General features: G+C 34.4%; 4 protein-coding genes across 5 annotated transcripts; all 4 read left to right on the top strand.

Annotated features, from left to right (window-relative positions):
- The first annotated feature begins 581 nt into the window (after positions 1–581).
- LOC130717819 (beta-hexosaminidase 1-like) lies at positions 582–8,959 on the top strand. 2 transcript variants are annotated; one of them, XR_009012411.1, is made up of 17 exons: positions 582–1,146; positions 1,243–1,326; positions 1,704–1,739; positions 2,333–2,444; positions 2,552–2,622; positions 2,763–2,893; positions 3,359–3,375; positions 3,538–3,586; positions 3,977–4,077; positions 4,268–4,327; positions 4,603–4,636; positions 5,430–5,528; positions 5,757–5,816; positions 5,903–6,153; positions 6,747–7,088; positions 7,381–8,611; positions 8,756–8,959. XR_009012411.1 is itself a non-coding variant. In XM_057568190.1 (15 exons), the coding sequence occupies exons 1-15, from the start codon at positions 808–810 to the stop codon at positions 6,920–6,922; spliced, it is 1,620 nt and encodes a 539-aa protein (XP_057424173.1). In that variant the 5' UTR covers positions 582–807; the 3' UTR covers positions 6,923–7,134. The 2 variants fall into 2 exon arrangements, 1 of the variants encoding a protein (XP_057424173.1); XM_057568190.1 differs by lacking the exons at positions 7,381–8,611; positions 8,756–8,959 and having other exon boundaries at positions 6,747–7,134.
- On the top strand, positions 8,006–8,833 carry LOC130720034 (uncharacterized). The gene is made up of 2 exons (XM_057570617.1): positions 8,006–8,611; positions 8,756–8,833. The coding sequence occupies exons 1-2, from the start codon at positions 8,006–8,008 to the stop codon at positions 8,831–8,833; spliced, it is 684 nt and encodes a 227-aa protein (XP_057426600.1).
- A 1,356-nt stretch (positions 8,960–10,315) lies between the features above and the next one.
- LOC130720033 (uncharacterized) lies at positions 10,316–11,256 on the top strand. The gene is made up of 2 exons (XM_057570616.1): positions 10,316–10,921; positions 11,179–11,256. Exons 1-2 carry the CDS (start codon positions 10,316–10,318, stop codon positions 11,254–11,256), a joined length of 684 nt encoding a protein of 227 aa, XP_057426599.1.
- A 3,808-nt stretch (positions 11,257–15,064) lies between these two features.
- LOC130720032 (uncharacterized) lies at positions 15,065–16,356 on the top strand. The gene is made up of 3 exons (XM_057570615.1): positions 15,065–15,730; positions 16,056–16,127; positions 16,261–16,356. The coding sequence occupies exons 1-3, from the start codon at positions 15,065–15,067 to the stop codon at positions 16,354–16,356; spliced, it is 834 nt and encodes a 277-aa protein (XP_057426598.1).
- The last annotated feature ends 2,052 nt before the right edge of the window (positions 16,357–18,408 follow it).

Here is an 18,408-nt window from a genome sequence, read left to right as displayed (position 1 = left end):
TCAATCCCTTTCGTTTTCATTCACTGTACAGAACTTGCATGACCTCAAGCCCTCTTTTAAGTGCTCCTCATTCAAAATAAATTATTGTGCCACTTAGCTACGGGCTAGCTCAAATGGGCTGGGTTGGATCAGCTTAATTGACACATCTAAGTACTATCTAACCATGAGTCACCCTTCATGGTGACTTTACCTTCAAGATATGTTTCCTTATAAGGCCATCGTTTTTTCACCCTCCTTTCACATTTTCATGCCCGAAACTAGGGAGGATGTAGCTTCATTGAGGACAAACCCAATCACATCACATTAATATTAATTAACTATATACCTCAGGACTCACGAGCAAGCAATGCTACTTGTTTATTCTAGAATCTAGATCCCCACCTTAACTTACTTTACTAGTGGAGTAGTGGAGGAGGAAGATAACCAAATTGGTTTAGGCCACAAATAAACAAATGTAATAATACTAATAACAAGACGTTCAAGTCTCAAACACTACACAATCTTTTGTTTTATTTACATATAAAGAAAATAAACTTGGTTATAATTCTGATGATTATATAACATAAACAGAAACCAAGTAGGTTGACGAGTGATTCAGCACTTCGTCTCTTCTTAGTTAAGTGATTGAGAGTTCGATTTCTCAACCTTTATGAATGAAAAAATTGATCCACCAGTTTCCTACATGCGCTGACAGTAAAGTGAAAAACTAAACTAAACGCGACGCGAACGCCAGCCAATAACCACTCTCTCTCTCTCTTTCTCTAAGCAAGCTCAAAGTTTTGACTTTTGCCATAGCTGCACAGAGCCATGGCTTCATGCAGCATACCCAGATGGCTCACCGGAGCTACACCCACATTGTTCCTCCTCATTGCTGCTTTCAGCATTTCACAATCACAAGCTGCTGTTGGGCTCACAACCTCGCAACCATTCATTTGGCCTCTGCCGGCGAAGTTCACCTCCGGCAACGGGACCCTTTCCGTTGATCCTGAACTCTCACTCTCCGGCAACGGTGCTGCCTCTCCCATTCTCCGAGCTGGTTTCGAGAGATACAGAGGGATAGTGTTTGGACACCGTTTTCTCAGAACTGTGAAGGCTGTCTATGATGTTACCAAATTGAGGATCAATGTTCGTTCCACGAGTGAGGAGGTAGGTGGATTCATTAATCATTGTATCTATGATATTTTTTTCTGGGTTTTGAGGAAGTTTTGATTTTGGTGATTGTGTACTTGTGTTTTGTTGCAGCTTCAACTTGGAGTGGATGAGAGCTACAACTTGTTCATAGCTGAACCCAATGTGCATTCCGTTGCTGGACAAGTCACGATTGAGGTGTGTGCTCTTGCTTTGAATTTTATTGGATGATGTTATTTTGTTGTGGGAATCTGAAGTATACACTGTCCTTTTCCCTTTCTAACTTTTCTGCACTAGGAACTAGTCAATGGAGGACTTAAAACTTCACTTTCACGGAACATATAAGCATTGCAAATTTGCAACAGTAGTTTACTAGAGTATTATTTAATTGAAGTGTTTCTGTTTATCTGTTAACGATTGAAAAGACTAGAAATTGTGCTGTGCTTCACTTCTTTTTATTGGAAGGGACCGAGATAAATAAATTGCACTATGTGGTATTTTTCTGCAATATGCTGTGATATAGTCATCTCTATATGATTGTGAATCATCTAATTTTGTGATTTTATTTAATGTAGGCAAATACTGTTTTTGGGGCATTGCGTGGATTAGAGGTATGAATAGAATTTGCAACTCAATAAGCTCATTTCTTTCTTCCCTATCATTTGCACTTAATTAGGGGCCTGAAGTTGGAGGATAGGTGGTGGATGGCATCAGAGATGGTGAATAGAAAGCAGTTTTTCTTGTTTATAGCAAACTAGTGTGCTTTGTTGGCATTATTTCATATATGATGAAAGGGGTTGTAGATATTAGTAATTTTTTTGTGCAATACTCAGTTTTCATATTTTAGGTTTGTATTTCCCCATATATTGGCAAACTCGACACATTCACTTGTATTCATGTATACTGGTTAAGATTTCAGCAGTTTGAAAGAATGTATTTGTTTCTTTCTTATACCTTCAAATTGTCACTCTTTAGGAATAATAACATGTATACCTATTGGCATAGAGATAAGAAGTTGCTTAAAATTAGTTTTATTATATATATACTTGTTTTCCTTGAAATGAAAACTGAACTTTTGTCAATTTTATGTTTCGCATTCTGCATTCTGGACACAGCGCTGTCGTGCTTTCTAAATGATGAACAAAGTTGTAATTCTTTAGACTTATGCATGACATATAATCTCCATTTTCCCTCTGTTTAACAGACGTTCAGCCAGTTGTGTTCATTTGATTATACAACTAAAAAAGTACAAATATACAAGACACCTTGGTCCATCCGAGATAAACCGAGATTTCCATACCGTGGACTCATGTTAGGTGAGCCAAACAAATTTAAAAGAGAGAAAACTATATTTGGCGAGTGTTTATATGCTATATGATTTGAGGCTATTGATTCATATCTTGCTCTTTTATTTATTTTGCAGATACATCCAGGCACTATTTACCAGTGGATGTAATTAAGCAGATAATTGAATCAATGTCCTATGCTAAACTTGTAAGATAAATGTCATAAGTTTATTTTTTTTATCTCTCCCAACTGTTTGTAACAATTGGAAACCAAAGAAGCATATCCTAACTAGCATACCATGCTGTTTTGTTTCATGTAATGCTAATATAAAAAACTTTACTTGGTAGAATGTTTTACATTGGCATATCATAGACGAGCAGTCATTTCCTCTTGAAATTCCATCATATCCAAATTTGTGGAAAGGTTCATACACAGAGTGGGAACGTTACACGGTAGAGGATGCATATGAAATTGTCAAGTAAGAGCATTCCTTCTTCTACCAATATATCAGCTCTGTAAAGTTTTTTTCAAAAAATAATCCAAAACTTTTTTTTTTCATAATCGGCAAGAGGAATTTGCCGATGGGAACAAATTGAAAAAAAGTTACCTGACAGGTCTTTGATAAGATCATATTTTCCTTGAACTTCCTGTCATTCTGTTTTATAGAATTTTGCAACCATGAATTGTATTATATGTCTATCAACAATTTTGCTATTTTGAACTGAAAATTTTAGACAATAAGTTGTGTTATAAACTCAGTTAATTGAAAAAAAGAGAACTATATGTAGTTGTAGTCCCAGAATAATATTATGATATCCTGATCAATTGATCTAATCCTTTAGTTAATTGTAACTATCCAGTTTCCATCTTTGAGCAGGCTTTCTTAATCTAATGCTGACTAACACTGTTCTCTTTTCATGTTTTATTTTGCCTCGGTATGAAGCTTTTCCAAAATGAGAGGTGAGATATCTTTGAGTCCGTTTGAAGTTTCTGTTTCATATTAGTTTCATTTTTGCAGTTTTGGTCTTCATTTTGGATTTTTAAAGTTTACCTATTCCTTTTATCCCTTCCATCTTTCTTATTGTCATGTAAGATAACAAATATTTGCATGGTTTATCACAGGGATAAATGTGATGGCGGAAGTGGATGTCCCAGGTCATGGTGAATCATGGTAAAGCTCATGTCATGGTCATTTTTTTCTTAAGCTGATAGACTGATAATATTATCAATTTATAATATTTTTGTGAATGGTTATCCACGGAAACCTGCAAGATCTCTTGTACCGTAGAAAAGTTGAAGCTCTCTAGCTATGGACTTGTGCTTCCAATGGATTGTTTCCAATACAGCTGGGAATTGATTATTTTCACCTTCGATACCTGTTTGGTCTGACTCTGATTATTATCTTGTTATCAAGCACTACTTTTTAAAAGTTTTATGCAAGATTTGGTCCATTTATTTTATATATTTGGGCTTTAATTTGTTGATCAAACAATTTACTATTTCTACTGACCACTATTCTACACCAGAAACATTTTAAGGTTGTTTTTTTGTTCTTGTGTAGGGGGATTGGATATCCTGATCTTTGGCCATCACCCTCCTGTAGGGAGCCACTAGATGTTTCAAAGCAGTTTACTTTTGATGTTCTTTCTGGTATTCTAACAGGTTAAGTTCCTATAAAACATGCATCAATGTACTCTTACATATTTCACTTGTTTCTTTTTAGGCTAAAAAAATTATCAATATTATGAGGTTTGTCAAAACCAGCTCAATGATCATCCCTGCATGCCCGCATCTTCCAGTTATTATTTACATGAATTAACTTTATCCAATTTTCGCTTTCTAAATTTTACAGATATGAGAAAAATATTCCCATTTGAACTATTTCACTTGGGTGGTGATGAAGTGCATACAGGTCAGTATGCATGGCTTTATTTCTGCAACATGCCAGAGAATCACTTGATTTAAAGCTTAAGCTATTAACTAAGGGCCAATGAATCACTTTTTATTATTAGTTCAGTTTGAAATTGATCATTATATTGTTAAAATGTGTAATAGCAACCGTGTGCGTTACCTTGTAACATTTATAATAATAACAATTATACTAGAAGGTAAAGCTTGGTTCAGTGTAAATAATAATCCATTTTGTATCAATGCTAATTGATAAGAAATTGCATTTTATTTTGACAGATTGCTGGAGCAATACTTCACATGTGCAAAAATGGTACAAAGCTTAATGTTTTATACTCATCCATTAAATTATATTATGATTTTTTATTGCCTAGAGCTGTAAATCCATCAAGCTATGGAAAATTGGAAACTTGAATAAAAGTAGTATATTTTCCTGTATCTAATGGTTAGAAGAAAGTAATTGGGAAGGCATTTGATAGGTGCCAGCAACGAACAACAAGAAATACTGAATTTTATTGAAAGAACGACATGAAAACTACACAAATTTACTGGTATTTGAGAGACCAAGACTCTCCCCAAAAGACTCAGATTGCAATTCTTATACGGTTATACCCTCCTCTTTTCCCTTTCTCCTTATTTATAGTCTATCGCCTTTAACTTTATTAGAATTTGGGAGGCCTAACTCTACTTCAAAAGCTAGCTCAAGAGTTGAGGGTTGCCTACCCATATATGAGGGCTATCGTGACCATATCCCTAGTCAACGTGGGACTTCTGAACATACTTTCTAATTATCTCTTAACTAACTAACTAAGGGGTTTCCCTAACTAACTAACTGACTAACTAAAGGGTTGTTACTTATCAGCATTCCTGTTGCTGTATTTGAGTCCCTTGAGTTATCATATTTTGCTACCAAATTAACTTTGGGATTATTTGCTTGTGAAGCATGCACCCGAGTTCAGCTACACAATTTTTTTCTGCCATTCAATTTTTTGGCTGACCATTGAGAAGGTTGTCAAAGTTCCACAAAATTAACCATCATGATCCATGGATTTTATTGATTGTCCTGTATCAAGAAGTGTTCATATGTGACTGTATTTCCGATGCAGGCTTAGGAATCACAACTCTACTGCGCAAGATGCCTATCAATATTTTGTTCTGAAGGCCCAAACCATAGCTCTTTTGAAAAATTGGAGTCCTGTAAACTGGTATGATCTGTGTATATATATATGTGTGTGTGTGTGTGTGTGTCATTGAAGCATAAAAAACTCATTCATACCCTTAATTTATCCTTGATGGATATCTCTCCTAGTATTTGAAATTCCAGTTGTAGTTTGTCTTCTATACATGTCAATATATACCTATGAAATATTATTTTAATTGAACTTACTATCATGTTGTTAAAATGTATTTGACTTTTTTCTGCAACTTCTCAGGGAGGAAACCTTCAATGCATTTCCAACTAAGCTCCATCCGCGGACTGTGGTGCATAACTGGTGAATTTCTGTCTACATAGTTTTATTTTGGTTTGAAACTCTTTAGCCTCACTATCAGAGTAAAGTATATCAAGTGATTACTGTAGGTTGGGCTCTGGGGTTTGTCCAAAGGCTGTTGCAAAAGGTTTTAGGTGTATTTTCAGTAACCAAGGGGTCTGGTATCTTGACCATATAGATGTACCTTGGGATGTTGTCTATAATGCTGAGCCACTAGAAGGAATACATAAAGCTTCAGAACAAGAACTTGTACTTGGAGGAGAAGTTTGCATGTGGGGTGAGAAGGCTGATACATCAGACGTTCAGCAAACAATATGGCCTCGAGCTGCAGCCGCTGCAGGTTAGTTGTCTCACATGTCTTGTATCATATTCTTAGTTTTTATTGTTTTTGAGCTTATTCTTTACCTATTAAGCATGCAATTGTGTTGGTAATTCTGGAGATGGATCAAGCACTTCTTATACTCTTACTATATGCAAGCCATGTGAATGGCTCATGTATTCCCTGTTGCTTGTTTGATACAACACGATACATGTATGTATATGTTTATAGACCTGTCAATTTCAATTGTAGAGGTGTCTCTTGCTAGAAATATAATATAAAATCATCAATGTTCCTTCACCTTAAAGCTTATGTTGGTTCGTGACATGGTATCAAAACTTTTTATGGCCAAATGGTCTAGAGTTCAGTCCATGTTGCTCTCATTCTTTTAATAAAAAATTAATTTTAGCACAAGATAGGTGGATCAACGTGCGTGTGAAAGATGTTTCTCCACCTAAACCATTCATGTTTATCCACCTAACAGCTTAAACCTCTAGGATAGTTAATTCTTGTCACCTCTTCACTTTCTCATGTTCCTTAGTTATATATACTTTTTGGGAATATGTGAATTTGATTATGAAATATTAACTACTACTATTGCTTGTTTGCTACAGAACGTTTGTGGAGTCCGAGACATTCAACTTCTGCAGGAAATAGTAACCAAACTGCATTACCCCGGTTGCAATACTTCAGATGTCTGTTGAATAGAAGAGGGGTTCCAGCTGCACCTGTCACTAATTTTTATGCTAGAGCTTCTCCTGTTGGTCCAGGCTCATGCTTTGAGCAGTAATCTTAGCATGATTCTCGTGTCCATGTGTAGACTGTTGTGATAAAAGTAACTCATGTTTATCTACTACGCCTGGCTGATGTGCTAGAATTCTTACTTGATGTTCAACTCTTTGTCAGCTACAGGTTAATGAATGTTAGAGCTCTTGTGAATTGACAATAGTCATATTGTAAGTTATTGTTAATTATTCAATAAATAATTTTGGTTCACTAGTCTCTTTATGTGTTGTTTCTAAATGCAAATTTAATGGAATTGTGATGCTTGAGCTTGTAAAAAACTACTCTGATGTGTATAAATACTAATAACATAAATACAAATAAATAAATGTTTGAAATGTTCAATTTTAGGAAAATTATTTGTGGGATGGATTGTCTAGAGGTGGTTAAGATGATTGGGAAGCGAGTCATTGAATGTCATCGTTATGGTAGCTTATTAACGGACATTCATCTTCTTCTTGCCAGAAATTGGGAGATCAAGATTGGCTATGTTCCTCGTGAAGGAAATGCTCCGGCAAATTACTTAGCTGGCATGGGAGTAAGGTTACAGTGCGCTGTTGTTGATTTAGTTTCTCCTCCTGACGAAGTGTTTTCCCTTCTTCAACAGGATTTAGTTACTTTGTAGTTTTGCTGTTAGTTTTCCTATGTAAAAAAAAAAAAAAGTATTTGTTAAATTGTTAGAATATGTGTTAATATCCATTTGTAAAAAAAATTTGAAATACTGATATAAGAAATATAAATAAAGTAAAAATTTATTTTCTTGCACCTTGTGCCCAAATTAATATCCACTTATCGAGAGAGTTTCGGCAGGGGAACCCAAGGAAACCTTCCACATTCCAAATTTTCAATGCTAAGGCCTGAGCTTTGGAACCTTCCACATTCCAAGCTCTTAATTACTACTACTACAAGTCTACAACTATTAAATACTCAATTTAGTTGCACCTGCCCTATTTAATTGTGCAACAGTAACCCCTTTAATCTGCGCCTATAAATAAATTGAACATAATAGCCTCTAATGTACACATAGCAAGAGCAATTCTGATATCTATCTTTCAATATGACTTCTTCTTCTACTTCCACTAAAGTGACGATGAAACTTTTGATAGACACAAAGAATCAGAAAGTTCTCTTTGCTGAAGCATCCAAACCTGTCATTGACTTTCTCTTCAACTTGCTCTGTCTCCCTATAGGAACTGTGGTCAGGTTCCTCAACGAGAGAGGCATGGTGGGTAGCTTAGGAAATCTCTACCAGAGTGTTGCAAATCTCGGCGACAACTACATGGTTCCAAACCAAGGTAAGGATGTTCTGTTAAAGCCAAAAGCTCTCATCTCTTCATCTGAAATCGCTGGCCTTCTTCCTACAAACGATGAGGCAGCTAAAGATATCATTGGACCCTCGCTCTTCATGTGCCTGAGTCGTTGTCACTATACAGTGACATATGATAGCACAAGTCGTTGTGCTTATTGCTCGGGAACTATGAACAATGGAGTAAGTTATGTGGGAAAGAAGGTTGCTAATGATATGGGAAGTTCCATTAAGAATGGGTTTGTGAAAGAGATGATACCTTACATGGTCATGGACGATTTAGTCATTGAGCCCATGTCAATATCAAACATTAATATATTACTTAGTAAGTCCAATGGCAAAGATGTTGGTGCCTTGCAAGAAAAGGTGGTTCACTTGGGCATGGATGAGGTATGTTATAGTTTTATATATTCTTTTAGTAGAGTGTTTCTTAAACAAAAGCATGCATGTCAAGTAATAGGCTTCTTTTTAATATGTTATTGGAGATACTAATTTGTTTCATTGAAAAATGCCCTTTTTGTAATTTTTTTTCAGGGTATCAAGATTCTTAAGGCTTCTCTGCAGTCCAAGACTGTTCTGACAAGTGTATTCGTCAAGAATAATTTTGAATAGGAAGAAAGTGCTATGACGGAGAAATTCTTGTTTATGTTTTAGAAGAACATCTCATTTTGGTTTCTTCTATGTTGGGTTACATCTTTTTGCTTCTTTATTCCGAATGAATATTTTTATTATTTTCAATGAATTAACTAGTTTGTTCTGAGATTCTGTGCGTGTATATATGGCGCGTCCAATTGGTTTAATTAATATAAAGATTTAATTAAACATTTATACTTCAAAGTTCGCCTGGTTGTGCAGTGGAATTTACCATTATAAGATCTTACCATTATAAATGTGAAACTACATATTTTTATATTTTCTCGATCACTATAAATAATTGTAATAATTCCCAAACGTTAATAAAATGCATGAAAATAATCCCGACTGTTAGTGATTTGGATGAAGGGTTAATTGCGCTGATTACTTCTTTGTCCTAATATTTTTATTCTAATTGGATAATTTTGAAAAAAGTTCTTTTATTTTACATCGAAAAGATAAATTATTCTCATAATTTAATTTCTGAACCTCTCCCTCTTAATCCATGTGTCATCAGCTCTTATCACTAGAACTATCTTCAAGTACTTAAAAAATAAACTCTTAAAATAGTGGCGCCCATAATTAGAAAGAGAACATTAAAAATAGTTGTGTCATTGAATTTATATCGAGTCTCTTTAAAACAAAGAATTTATAGCGAGCCATCTAGCATTACTCTATTTTTTCAATTCATTTTTATTAATAAACTTCAAAACTTGCGTTTGTTAACAAGTGCTGCTATGTCTTCTTTTAACAAACACAAGTCTTTTGATATGATTCTGAGGTTTTAATATGTTTGATTGATTCATGTGTTTTAATTTGGTATCATCTCTTTCACAAAGCCATTCTTAACACAAGTCTGAATTCAACCGTACCAGAACTGTGCTTACAAGGGATGTCCACTATGTGAATGATCTTAGAATGAGAAATTATAGCTGTAATAATAACACTACAAATAACAATTCTATAGAGTCCAATAAAATCATTTAAGTCATTTGGGTATCAGCTCATTTTTTAATAGTAGTAAATTGTTCTCTTTTTTTCTACTTTTAGCCATCATCATGCTTATAAAAAAAAACTTTTAGCCATCATGCTACGTTCAAAAAAAAGCCATCATGCTTAATTTGCTTTGTCTGGCACCGTGTGCCCAAAGTTGGTTTGGCAATAAATATGCACTTATCCAGAGAGTTTAGAAAGGGGAACCCAAGAAAACCTCCCACATTCCAATCCTAAGGCCTGAGCCAAACCTTCCACATTCCAAGATCTTAATTACTATTATTAATGAAATATCAATTTAGTTGTATCTCCCACCATTTAATTAATTGTGCAAACGTTAACCCCTTTAATCTCCATGCGCCTATAAAGGGGTTGAACATAATAGCCTCGAATGTACACTTAGCAAGAACAATTCTGATATATCTATCTTTCAATATGACTTCTTCTTCTACTTCCACCAAAGTAACAATGAAACTTCTGATTGACTCAAAGAATCAGAAAGTTCTCTTTGCTGAAGCTTCCAAACCCGTCATTGACTTTCTCTTCAACTTGCTCTGCCTCCCTGTTGGAACTGTGGTCAGGCTCCTCAATGAGAAAGGCATGGTGGGTAGCTTAGGAAATCTGTACCAGAGTGTTGCAAATCTCAATACTGACTACATGGTACCATCCCAGGATAAGGATGTTCTCTTAAAACCAAAAGCTCCCCTCACTTCATCTGAAATCGCTGGCCTTCTTCCTGCAAATGATGCCGGTGCTGGAGACACTCAAGGATCCTCCCTCTTCATGTGCCCGGGACGCTGTTCTAATTATGTAACATATGATAAGAACATTCCGTGTCCTCAGCAATGTGGTCGAATTATGAACACTCAACTACATTGTGTTGGAAAGAACCTTCCTGATAAGGGAATTTCCATCAAGGGTGGGTTTGTGAAAGAAATTGTTACTTTCATGGTGATGGACGATTTGGTCATTGAGCCAATGTCAACCATTTCAAGTATTACATTACTTAACAAGTTCAATATCAGAGAGGTTGGTTCCTTGCACGAGAAGGTGGTCGAGTTGGGGATGGATGAGGTATGATGTCATGGCCTTTTATTTTTGCAATTAAGTACTAAATGTCAGTGATAATTGTCACATTTCTTGTGACTTTTTATCATAACATGCGTTATGTAACATTGATGTTTTATTTTTCAAGTCACGATTGTGATTAGAGTTTTGCACAATTTAAACAAAAGTAGGTAAATTTTTATTTTTCAGTTTCATTTTCTAAGACTATTCAATGTTTTGATTTGTTTCATTGAATAATGTTTTTTTCTTGTATTTTCTTTTAGGGTGTTAAGTTGCTTAAGGCTTCTCTGCAGTGCAAGACAGTTTTAACAAGTGTGTTTCTCAAGAAGAATATGGAGTAGGAAGGAAGGAATGATATGAAGGAGAAAATGTTTAGATATAATGTGGCATTTTGGTTTCCTCTGGTTTTTGGCATTTTGGGTTTTATCTTTATGCTTTAGTTCTAGTAGATGTTTCTATTTTTCGTTTATTGAAGTTCAATGAACTAGTATTTTGCTCTATTTTATTGGTATTGCTCGTCAATTTCAACGACATATATTTGACACCGGAATGAAGATGTCACAAGTTCTTCATTTTCTTTGCACGTCGTAGTCTAGGTTAATTTATGTATCTTTTTGGGATAAAGGTCTAAAGATTGTGCTTTTCCTTGTTAAAGGATCTAGTATGAGGTTGAGGCTAAGCAGATGGCTTTTTGGAGTTTTTTTTTTAAAGTAATTAATTATATATTAAATTGATTAATTATATGTTTGATATATTAAATTTATAAGTCTGAATTTGTATTTGAAAGTAAAATTACTCTAATGACATAAAAGATGTACGATTGATTTAAATTTAATATTAGGGTGTATTTTAAGAAGATGACTAATATTGCCCACTTAAAATACTTTTTTCTTAAATTTAATTTTAGAGAGTATGTAATTGTATGAAGAGGACTGGAGTGTGAAAAAGATTGTTTTAAAGCTCTTTGAGTCTATGCTTTTGCATTTTAGTTGTTGCTAACTCCTTGGCTTATTCACGCCTTCAATGCCCTAAAGCATTGTTGCATGTATATTCAAGACTAGACCTTTCCTTTGTCTATATATTGTTTAACAAGCATAGCTGGAGGTCATTATTTTAAAATCTAAACCCTTAATCAATTTAAATTTTATTCTGCATCGATAATTTTTTTACATCAACACCCGCATTTAATTGAATTTTCTCACACTTTCACTATGCAACTTTTAAGCATCAACAATGATTATAAATTAAGAAAAGTAATTTGAAGTAATTTTGTAAATTTAATGCTAACAACTAATTTACCTATATTTTTTAAGGGGTGTTTAATGGTAGAATTTCCTTGTGCTTCTTGTTTTAGAGGGAAAGAACACTACCATTAGTATAAATTTTGTTGTCCTTTTCTCTTCCTGCGATGTTGCTACTAGTATCATTTTCTGGATTGGAAGCATCATCTCTGTCAACATGAGCCAAGAGGGTGTATTGTGCAATCCCTGTCTTGTTTCCTATTCTATAATCATTTGCTTACATTTAACTTTCATATTTTTCACTGCATTTTCTTATTTCTCTCCTCTACTCATTGATTGATATCCACCTTTTCAGAATACTTTGTATTTATTTCATATGAGAAGAAGTTTGAGAAGCTGTTCTCCACTTCTTTTGAATCTCATCATATTGCTTTTCTTACACACCATCGTCATCATATATAGATTCCATAACTAATAAGGTCTTTATTATCTTTACCTTACTTGACATTAGCATACATAAATTCTAGATTCATGGAGATCTATATATATTGCTCAGTAGATAGAAGCTGTTTTCCATTTCTTTTTTCCCTTGTTTTTATAAGAAGAAGGAATTAGCAACAAAAGAGGGGAACGAGAAGCTAGCCACAAGAAAAATTCAGAGAAGACATTAACTTATACCATCTCCCTGTCAACCTCTACCACTTCCATTTTCAGTTAATACAAGATGGGTTTCACTACCTTTGTTGATTTCCCCTTTGCCGAGTTTGTGGACATTCTTTTGCTTTTGTTCGTAGTTGGTGTTGGTGCTGGGTAAATGATCTTCAAGAAGTGCAAAGGAAGAGGAGACGGTGGAGCTACAGAGGCGACTTTTTTACCACCATAGTATAGTTTTGAAACATATTTATCATTATAGTGTACCTTTTTTTTTATTTACCAAACTAGTGTAAATCGTCACCTAGATTGGCGATACATATTATTTTTTTGTTTTTTTTAAAGAAATCGCGACTTACCGTGGCGACACTTTAAATTATTATTATATTTTTAAGAAATCGCCAGTACTAGTGGCGACACCTAATTTTTTTATTTTTTTACTTTCTATTTTAGTGACGGAAATAAATCCGTCACAAAAGCCTTAATTGAAAGCAATCAGTGACAGAATATGGAGAAAGAAATTTTCCGTCGCAAAGGATATTACGTCCCAAAATCCAAGAGAAAAATATTAAATAAATTAGCGACGGAAATTTGAGAAGGGATTCTACCGTCGCAAAAGGGTTAGCGATGAAATATCTTTTTTGTGACGGATAGTTTTTCAATCCATGTTCTGTCACTAATTCTTTTAAATCATATACCAGGATTTTGTGACGGATTTTTTCCGTCACTAATATAGAAAGTCAAAAAAATAAAAAATAAGGTGTCGCCACTACCAGTGCGATTTCTAAAAAAAAATTAATAATTTAAAGTGTCGCCACTTAAAAAAAAACAAAAAAATATATATGTATCGCCACTTAGAGTAGCGATTTACACTAGTTTGGTAAATAAAAAAAAAATACACTATAATGATAAATATGTTTCAAAACTACACTATGGTGGTAAAAAAGTCTACAGAGGCTTCAACCCCATTTCTTATTTACTTTTTGCTAAAAGTGCCTAGTTCTAGTTTTTTTTTTTCTCATTTTGGTTTCCAGCAGTTTTGGGTCACATTTTTTTGTTGTCTATGTTTTCTCATTTTTGTTGTCTATATTCTCAATGAACTAGTGTGTTTTTCATTATTATAGTGTGGTAAATATGCTCCCATAAGTTTAAATTTATGTATCTGTTGCGATGATAATTTAGCACAAATGCAGTAAATAAACTAATTCAATCCAATTGCAAGCTCCTTAATAAATTTGGCTTGCTTTATGGGCCTTTAGCCCTTCAAAGTCCAATCTGTCAAAAAAATAAATTGGCTAGCTTTATGCAAATATTACCAAATAATGTTGCATCTGTGGCTGATTTTCCTTTGAATCCTTTACTAGTTTAGCAGATATTGCAATCTGCTTGTTCTGTTTTCTTGGCTTTCACTGGTACCAAATTTGTGGTATTTATGCAATTTAATTTGCTCTTATATATTAGTTGATAAAAAAATTCGGTTATTGGTTGGCATAAAGCAACAGGTTTCATATGTTGTCACACATACAAATATATTACTCCTACTATATATACAGGGCCGGCCCAAGGGCCAAGCGACCCAAGCAAGGGCTTTAGGCCTTCAAAAAAAAAAATTACTAAGTAAAAAAAAGGCGTCATATTTTTATAAATAAGGCCTCAAATAAAAAGAAAATGCCCCATATTTTTGTAAATAAGACATGTTAAATAAAAAAATAAAATAAAAAGTCATCACTTTAAAGTTCGCTTTAGGCCTCATTATGTGTTGGGCCGGCCCTGTATATATATGTTCATCATGTATCAACCAGGGAAGGATACAAATACAAATAATACTATATTTCTTAAGTGGTTCTTGTTCATTGACTTCGATTTCACTTCTGTACATCAACAGTTAATATGTTCATCATGTATCACACATACAAATAGTGTAGGAGTAGCATTATTTGAAAAGTGAATATAATGGTCTATTTTTTTTTTCTTGCATTGTGCCGTTACAGTGGCTAAAAGCCCAGAGTTTGGTTCACTAATATTAATCACTTATCTAGAGATCAGTTAGGTTGGGGAACCCAAGTAAACGTTCCACATTCCAATGCTAACCTTTTAACTACCAAGAAATCAAGTTACTAGTAGTATCTGCATGCCTCATTTATTATATACTTGTGTTAACAGTAATTAATTAACCCCTTCAATCTGCTCCTATATACACAAAACAAAAGCTATTCTGATAAATTCTACTGCTACTACTACTACTTCATCTTTCAATATGGCTTCCTCACCATCAAAAAAAGATCTGGCCTCTTCCAGTACTGATAAATTGACCATGAAACTTCTGATTGACACAAAGGATCAGAAGGTTCTCTTCGCTGAAGCATCCAAACCTGTTATAGATTTTCTCTTTAACCTGCTCTGCCTTCCCATTGGAACTGTAGTGAGGCTACTCAACCAGAATGGCATGGTAGGTTGCTTGGGAAATCTTTACAAAAGTGTGGAAAATCTCAAGGACAACTACATGGTACCAAACCAAGATAAGGATGTTCTGTTAAAGCCAAAAGCTACCATTTCTTCAACTGAAATCGGTGGCCTTCTTCCCGCAAACTATGACGATTCCAAAGACAACCTAGGATCTTCCTTCTTTATATGCCGGAATAGTGGTTGTCCTATACGTGTGACATGTTATAACACAACTCCTTGTCCTCAATGTGGTCGAGCTATGAACTATAGAGTAGATTATGCAGGAAAGAAGGTTGCTAATGATAAGGGAAATTCCATAAAGAGTGGGTTTGTGAAAGATATGGTACCTTTCATGGTCATGGACGATTTAGTGGTTGAGCCAATGTCAACCATATCAAGCATTACATTGCTGAATAAGTTCAATGTCAAAGATGTTGGTGCCTTGCAAGAAATGGTTGTTGAGCTGGGGATGGATGAGGTATGCAATGGTTTTTTGTTCTTTAATTTAATTATGTGTTAAATATTCTGTAAAAGAGTCATAAATGCAATTGAAAAGTTGTACTATTTTGCACTTTCATTGTCTAATGCCACTAGGGTTTTAACTAATTTGGTCAATTGAAAAATACCTTGTAAATGTAACTAGAAACTTGGCACATGTTAAATATGTCGACATATGTATAATTGTACTTCTACATGTTTATCTTTCTGTAAATTCCATTTCTGAACTTTCATGTTTATTATGTTATTTGAGGTTTTGATTTTGTTTAATTGACGAATTTTTTTTGTATTTTCTTGATTATTAGGGTGTTAAGTTGCTTAAGGCTTCTCTGGAGTCCAACATGGTTTTGACAAGTTTGTTTATCAAGAAGACTAATGTAATGATTTATTCACATTTTATTTTCCCTCATATATTTTCACACATTTTTTATTATTTATATTATTTCTTTGTATTTCATGTCACGTTCCATATTACACCACCATTCATTTTTTATTTTTTTTATTTTTAAGGTGGAAGTGGAAAAGAAGAGCGAGGAAAACATTATTGAGAAGGATATTGTGATGAAGGAGGCCCCGAAAAAGAAAAGAAGAAGAAGAATGTTATGAAGAAGGAGGAAATGTTTTACATTTCAATTATTAGATTAATTGCATTTTGGCTTTTATTTGATCCTTTATGGTTATTGAGTTGGATTGATCCTCACACAACATGCATTTGGGTTACTACTATTTTGTCCTTTTCTTTTACAGTGATACTGTGCTCATTTCCTAGGGTTGAAAGCATCATTTCTGTGCCAAGATCATTGTGTAATTCTAGATATATCTTATCAAATCTGATGTTGTGCATTGTCATTTGTTTCCCTCTTTTGAAACATCTAGAGTTTTCTGCTTGTGAAAATTTTGTTTCTGTATTTCTATCTCTATTGTTCTAACTAGTTAATATCCAGAAGATCTGAATCTAATGTTAAGATTACTGTTTCGTGTCATTTGGTTAGTTGAAATTTAGAGTCTTAGTTTTCAGCTGTAGCAGTTTAGTATAAAGAATTTAAGCAAACCTTGTGTTTTAGCATTTTTGGATACATCAGAAATTGTATTTATTTAAATTTGAAACTAATGCAGTAAATCATATTGAAGCCCCTGCTTTGTCCAATTACTCATGATCCTATTCTGTTTGTGTTAGACAACAGAACTTTATAATTACTGAAGTCATATGGAACTCTGAATTGTCTACTTAATCCAATTTGAAGTTATACAACTCTACATCATTGGATTATTTTACAACATCAGTCCATAAATATTGTTCCTGACCTGTCATTCACACTTACATCAAATCTCATATGGACTGATTTGGTGAAATTAAGTCGGTTGTGGTCAAATTATACCTAACCATGTGCGTGGGGAAATTTGAAAACAAATTACAAAGGCGACGTTTTGATGAGGATTTGGCTGCCTGACCAACGAACTTTATAGAGGAAATTAATATTCAGGCATAGAAATTCATTGAAGCTGAAAAACAAATGTGGGATAAGGAATATTGGAGCCTAGTAGGAGAGGATATATTGATCAATGCGCTTGTTAAGCCTCAAGCAGTACAACGTTACAAAAAATGTCACACCAATATTAAGCCCGCGTCAGGCTGTCCACCTTGGTGTCAAAAGTTTGTATGTCAAAATAAAAGGTAACATAATTAGAGTCAGAGGAGACTAAAATAGGGAGCAAGGTTTGTGTTTGAACGACGAGCGGAGGAGTATTGTGTTGTAGCATTAGCGTTTTGAGCACCAAAGGCTGCACATATGGACACTGTTCCACAGATGACATCAATGTTCTGGTAAGAAATTATCTGACCGAAGTAAGGATGACGCCAATGGCTGTGGTGAAGGGATACTTCACTGAACCACGTTTCTTTGTGATAAGGACTTCGTGTATTTCAACGAACAGGTCGGCATCAGAGACGAGTACGTACCTACAAGGCACTTCGAAACTCAGGTAAGCAAAGTTGACGGATAAATGAGGATTATTAATGTTAGAAGAAAGTGTGTATTTGGAGAAATAAAGATTATGTCGAAGAAACGGGAAATAAGGATTAATGTCACAATACACTAAATTTGGAAGACGCGTATTTTATGATTCAATTTGTTCTTGCAAGTTTGATGAGAGCATAGTGAAAGCTAAATGTCCCCCTAAGAAACTCTACCTAAGTATTGAACTTTCAACCTAATGATTTCAAAAACCATGGTTAATTACTGCAACGCAACGGGTACCCGTTTGGCCTATCACTTTTTTGAGTGATTATTATTCTTGATGATCATTTAATTATACCACATACTATTTTTTTTTGGTAGGCTATACCTCATACTATTATCCTTATAAGTAGTATTCAACGAGGAAAATAAAAGTTTCACATTTTTAGAAGTGAAAAGTTGTACTTGTACTTGTACCGTCACCAGTTCACCATGAAGAATTTGTTTTGTACCGGTCCTTTTATCTTGACTCTTCTTGCATCGTGCTGTTTCACTCACCAATTAATACTCAGAACGTTAGGGGAACCCAAGGGGATCGATCGATCACCTTCCACATTCCAAGCTCTCAAATCATAATAATTAGTAATGAATACTATGAAGTTCCTTTGTATCTGCCCCATTTGTTCAATCTGCACCTATA

This window comes from Lotus japonicus, chromosome 5 (genome assembly GCF_012489685.1).
Source record: "Lotus japonicus ecotype B-129 chromosome 5, LjGifu_v1.2".
Lineage (NCBI taxonomy): Eukaryota > Viridiplantae > Streptophyta > Magnoliopsida > Fabales > Fabaceae > Lotus > Lotus japonicus.
Note: the sequence above shows the minus strand (reverse complement) of the source record. Positions and strands in the feature narration are given on the sequence as shown.

Bases quoted from the DNA above. Each gene is read 5' to 3' on its own strand.
- LOC130720032 (XM_057570615.1), top strand. From the start codon at position 15,065: ATGGCTTCCTCACCATCAAAAAAAGATCTGGCCTCTTCCAGTACTGAT. The intron at 15,731-16,055 runs GTATGCAATGGT...CTTGATTATTAG, and splicing joins TTGAGCTGGGGATGGATGAG to GGTGTTAAGTTGCTTAAGGC. The intron at 16,128-16,260 runs GTAATGATTTAT...TTTATTTTTAAG, and splicing joins TGTTTATCAAGAAGACTAAT to GTGGAAGTGGAAAAGAAGAG.
- LOC130720034 (XM_057570617.1), top strand. From the start codon at position 8,006: ATGAAACTTTTGATAGACACAAAGAATCAGAAAGTTCTCTTTGCTGAA. The intron at 8,612-8,755 runs GTATGTTATAGT...ATTTTTTTTCAG, and splicing joins TTCACTTGGGCATGGATGAG to GGTATCAAGATTCTTAAGGC.
- LOC130717819 (XM_057568190.1), top strand. From the start codon at position 808: ATGGCTTCATGCAGCATACCCAGATGGCTCACCGGAGCTACACCCACA. The intron at 4,078-4,267 runs GTTAAGTTCCTA...TAAATTTTACAG, and splicing joins TCTTTCTGGTATTCTAACAG to ATATGAGAAAAATATTCCCA. The intron at 5,529-5,756 runs GTATGATCTGTG...GCAACTTCTCAG, and splicing joins AATTGGAGTCCTGTAAACTG to GGAGGAAACCTTCAATGCAT.
- LOC130720033 (XM_057570616.1), top strand. From the start codon at position 10,316: ATGAAACTTCTGATTGACTCAAAGAATCAGAAAGTTCTCTTTGCTGAA. The intron at 10,922-11,178 runs GTATGATGTCAT...ATTTTCTTTTAG, and splicing joins TCGAGTTGGGGATGGATGAG to GGTGTTAAGTTGCTTAAGGC.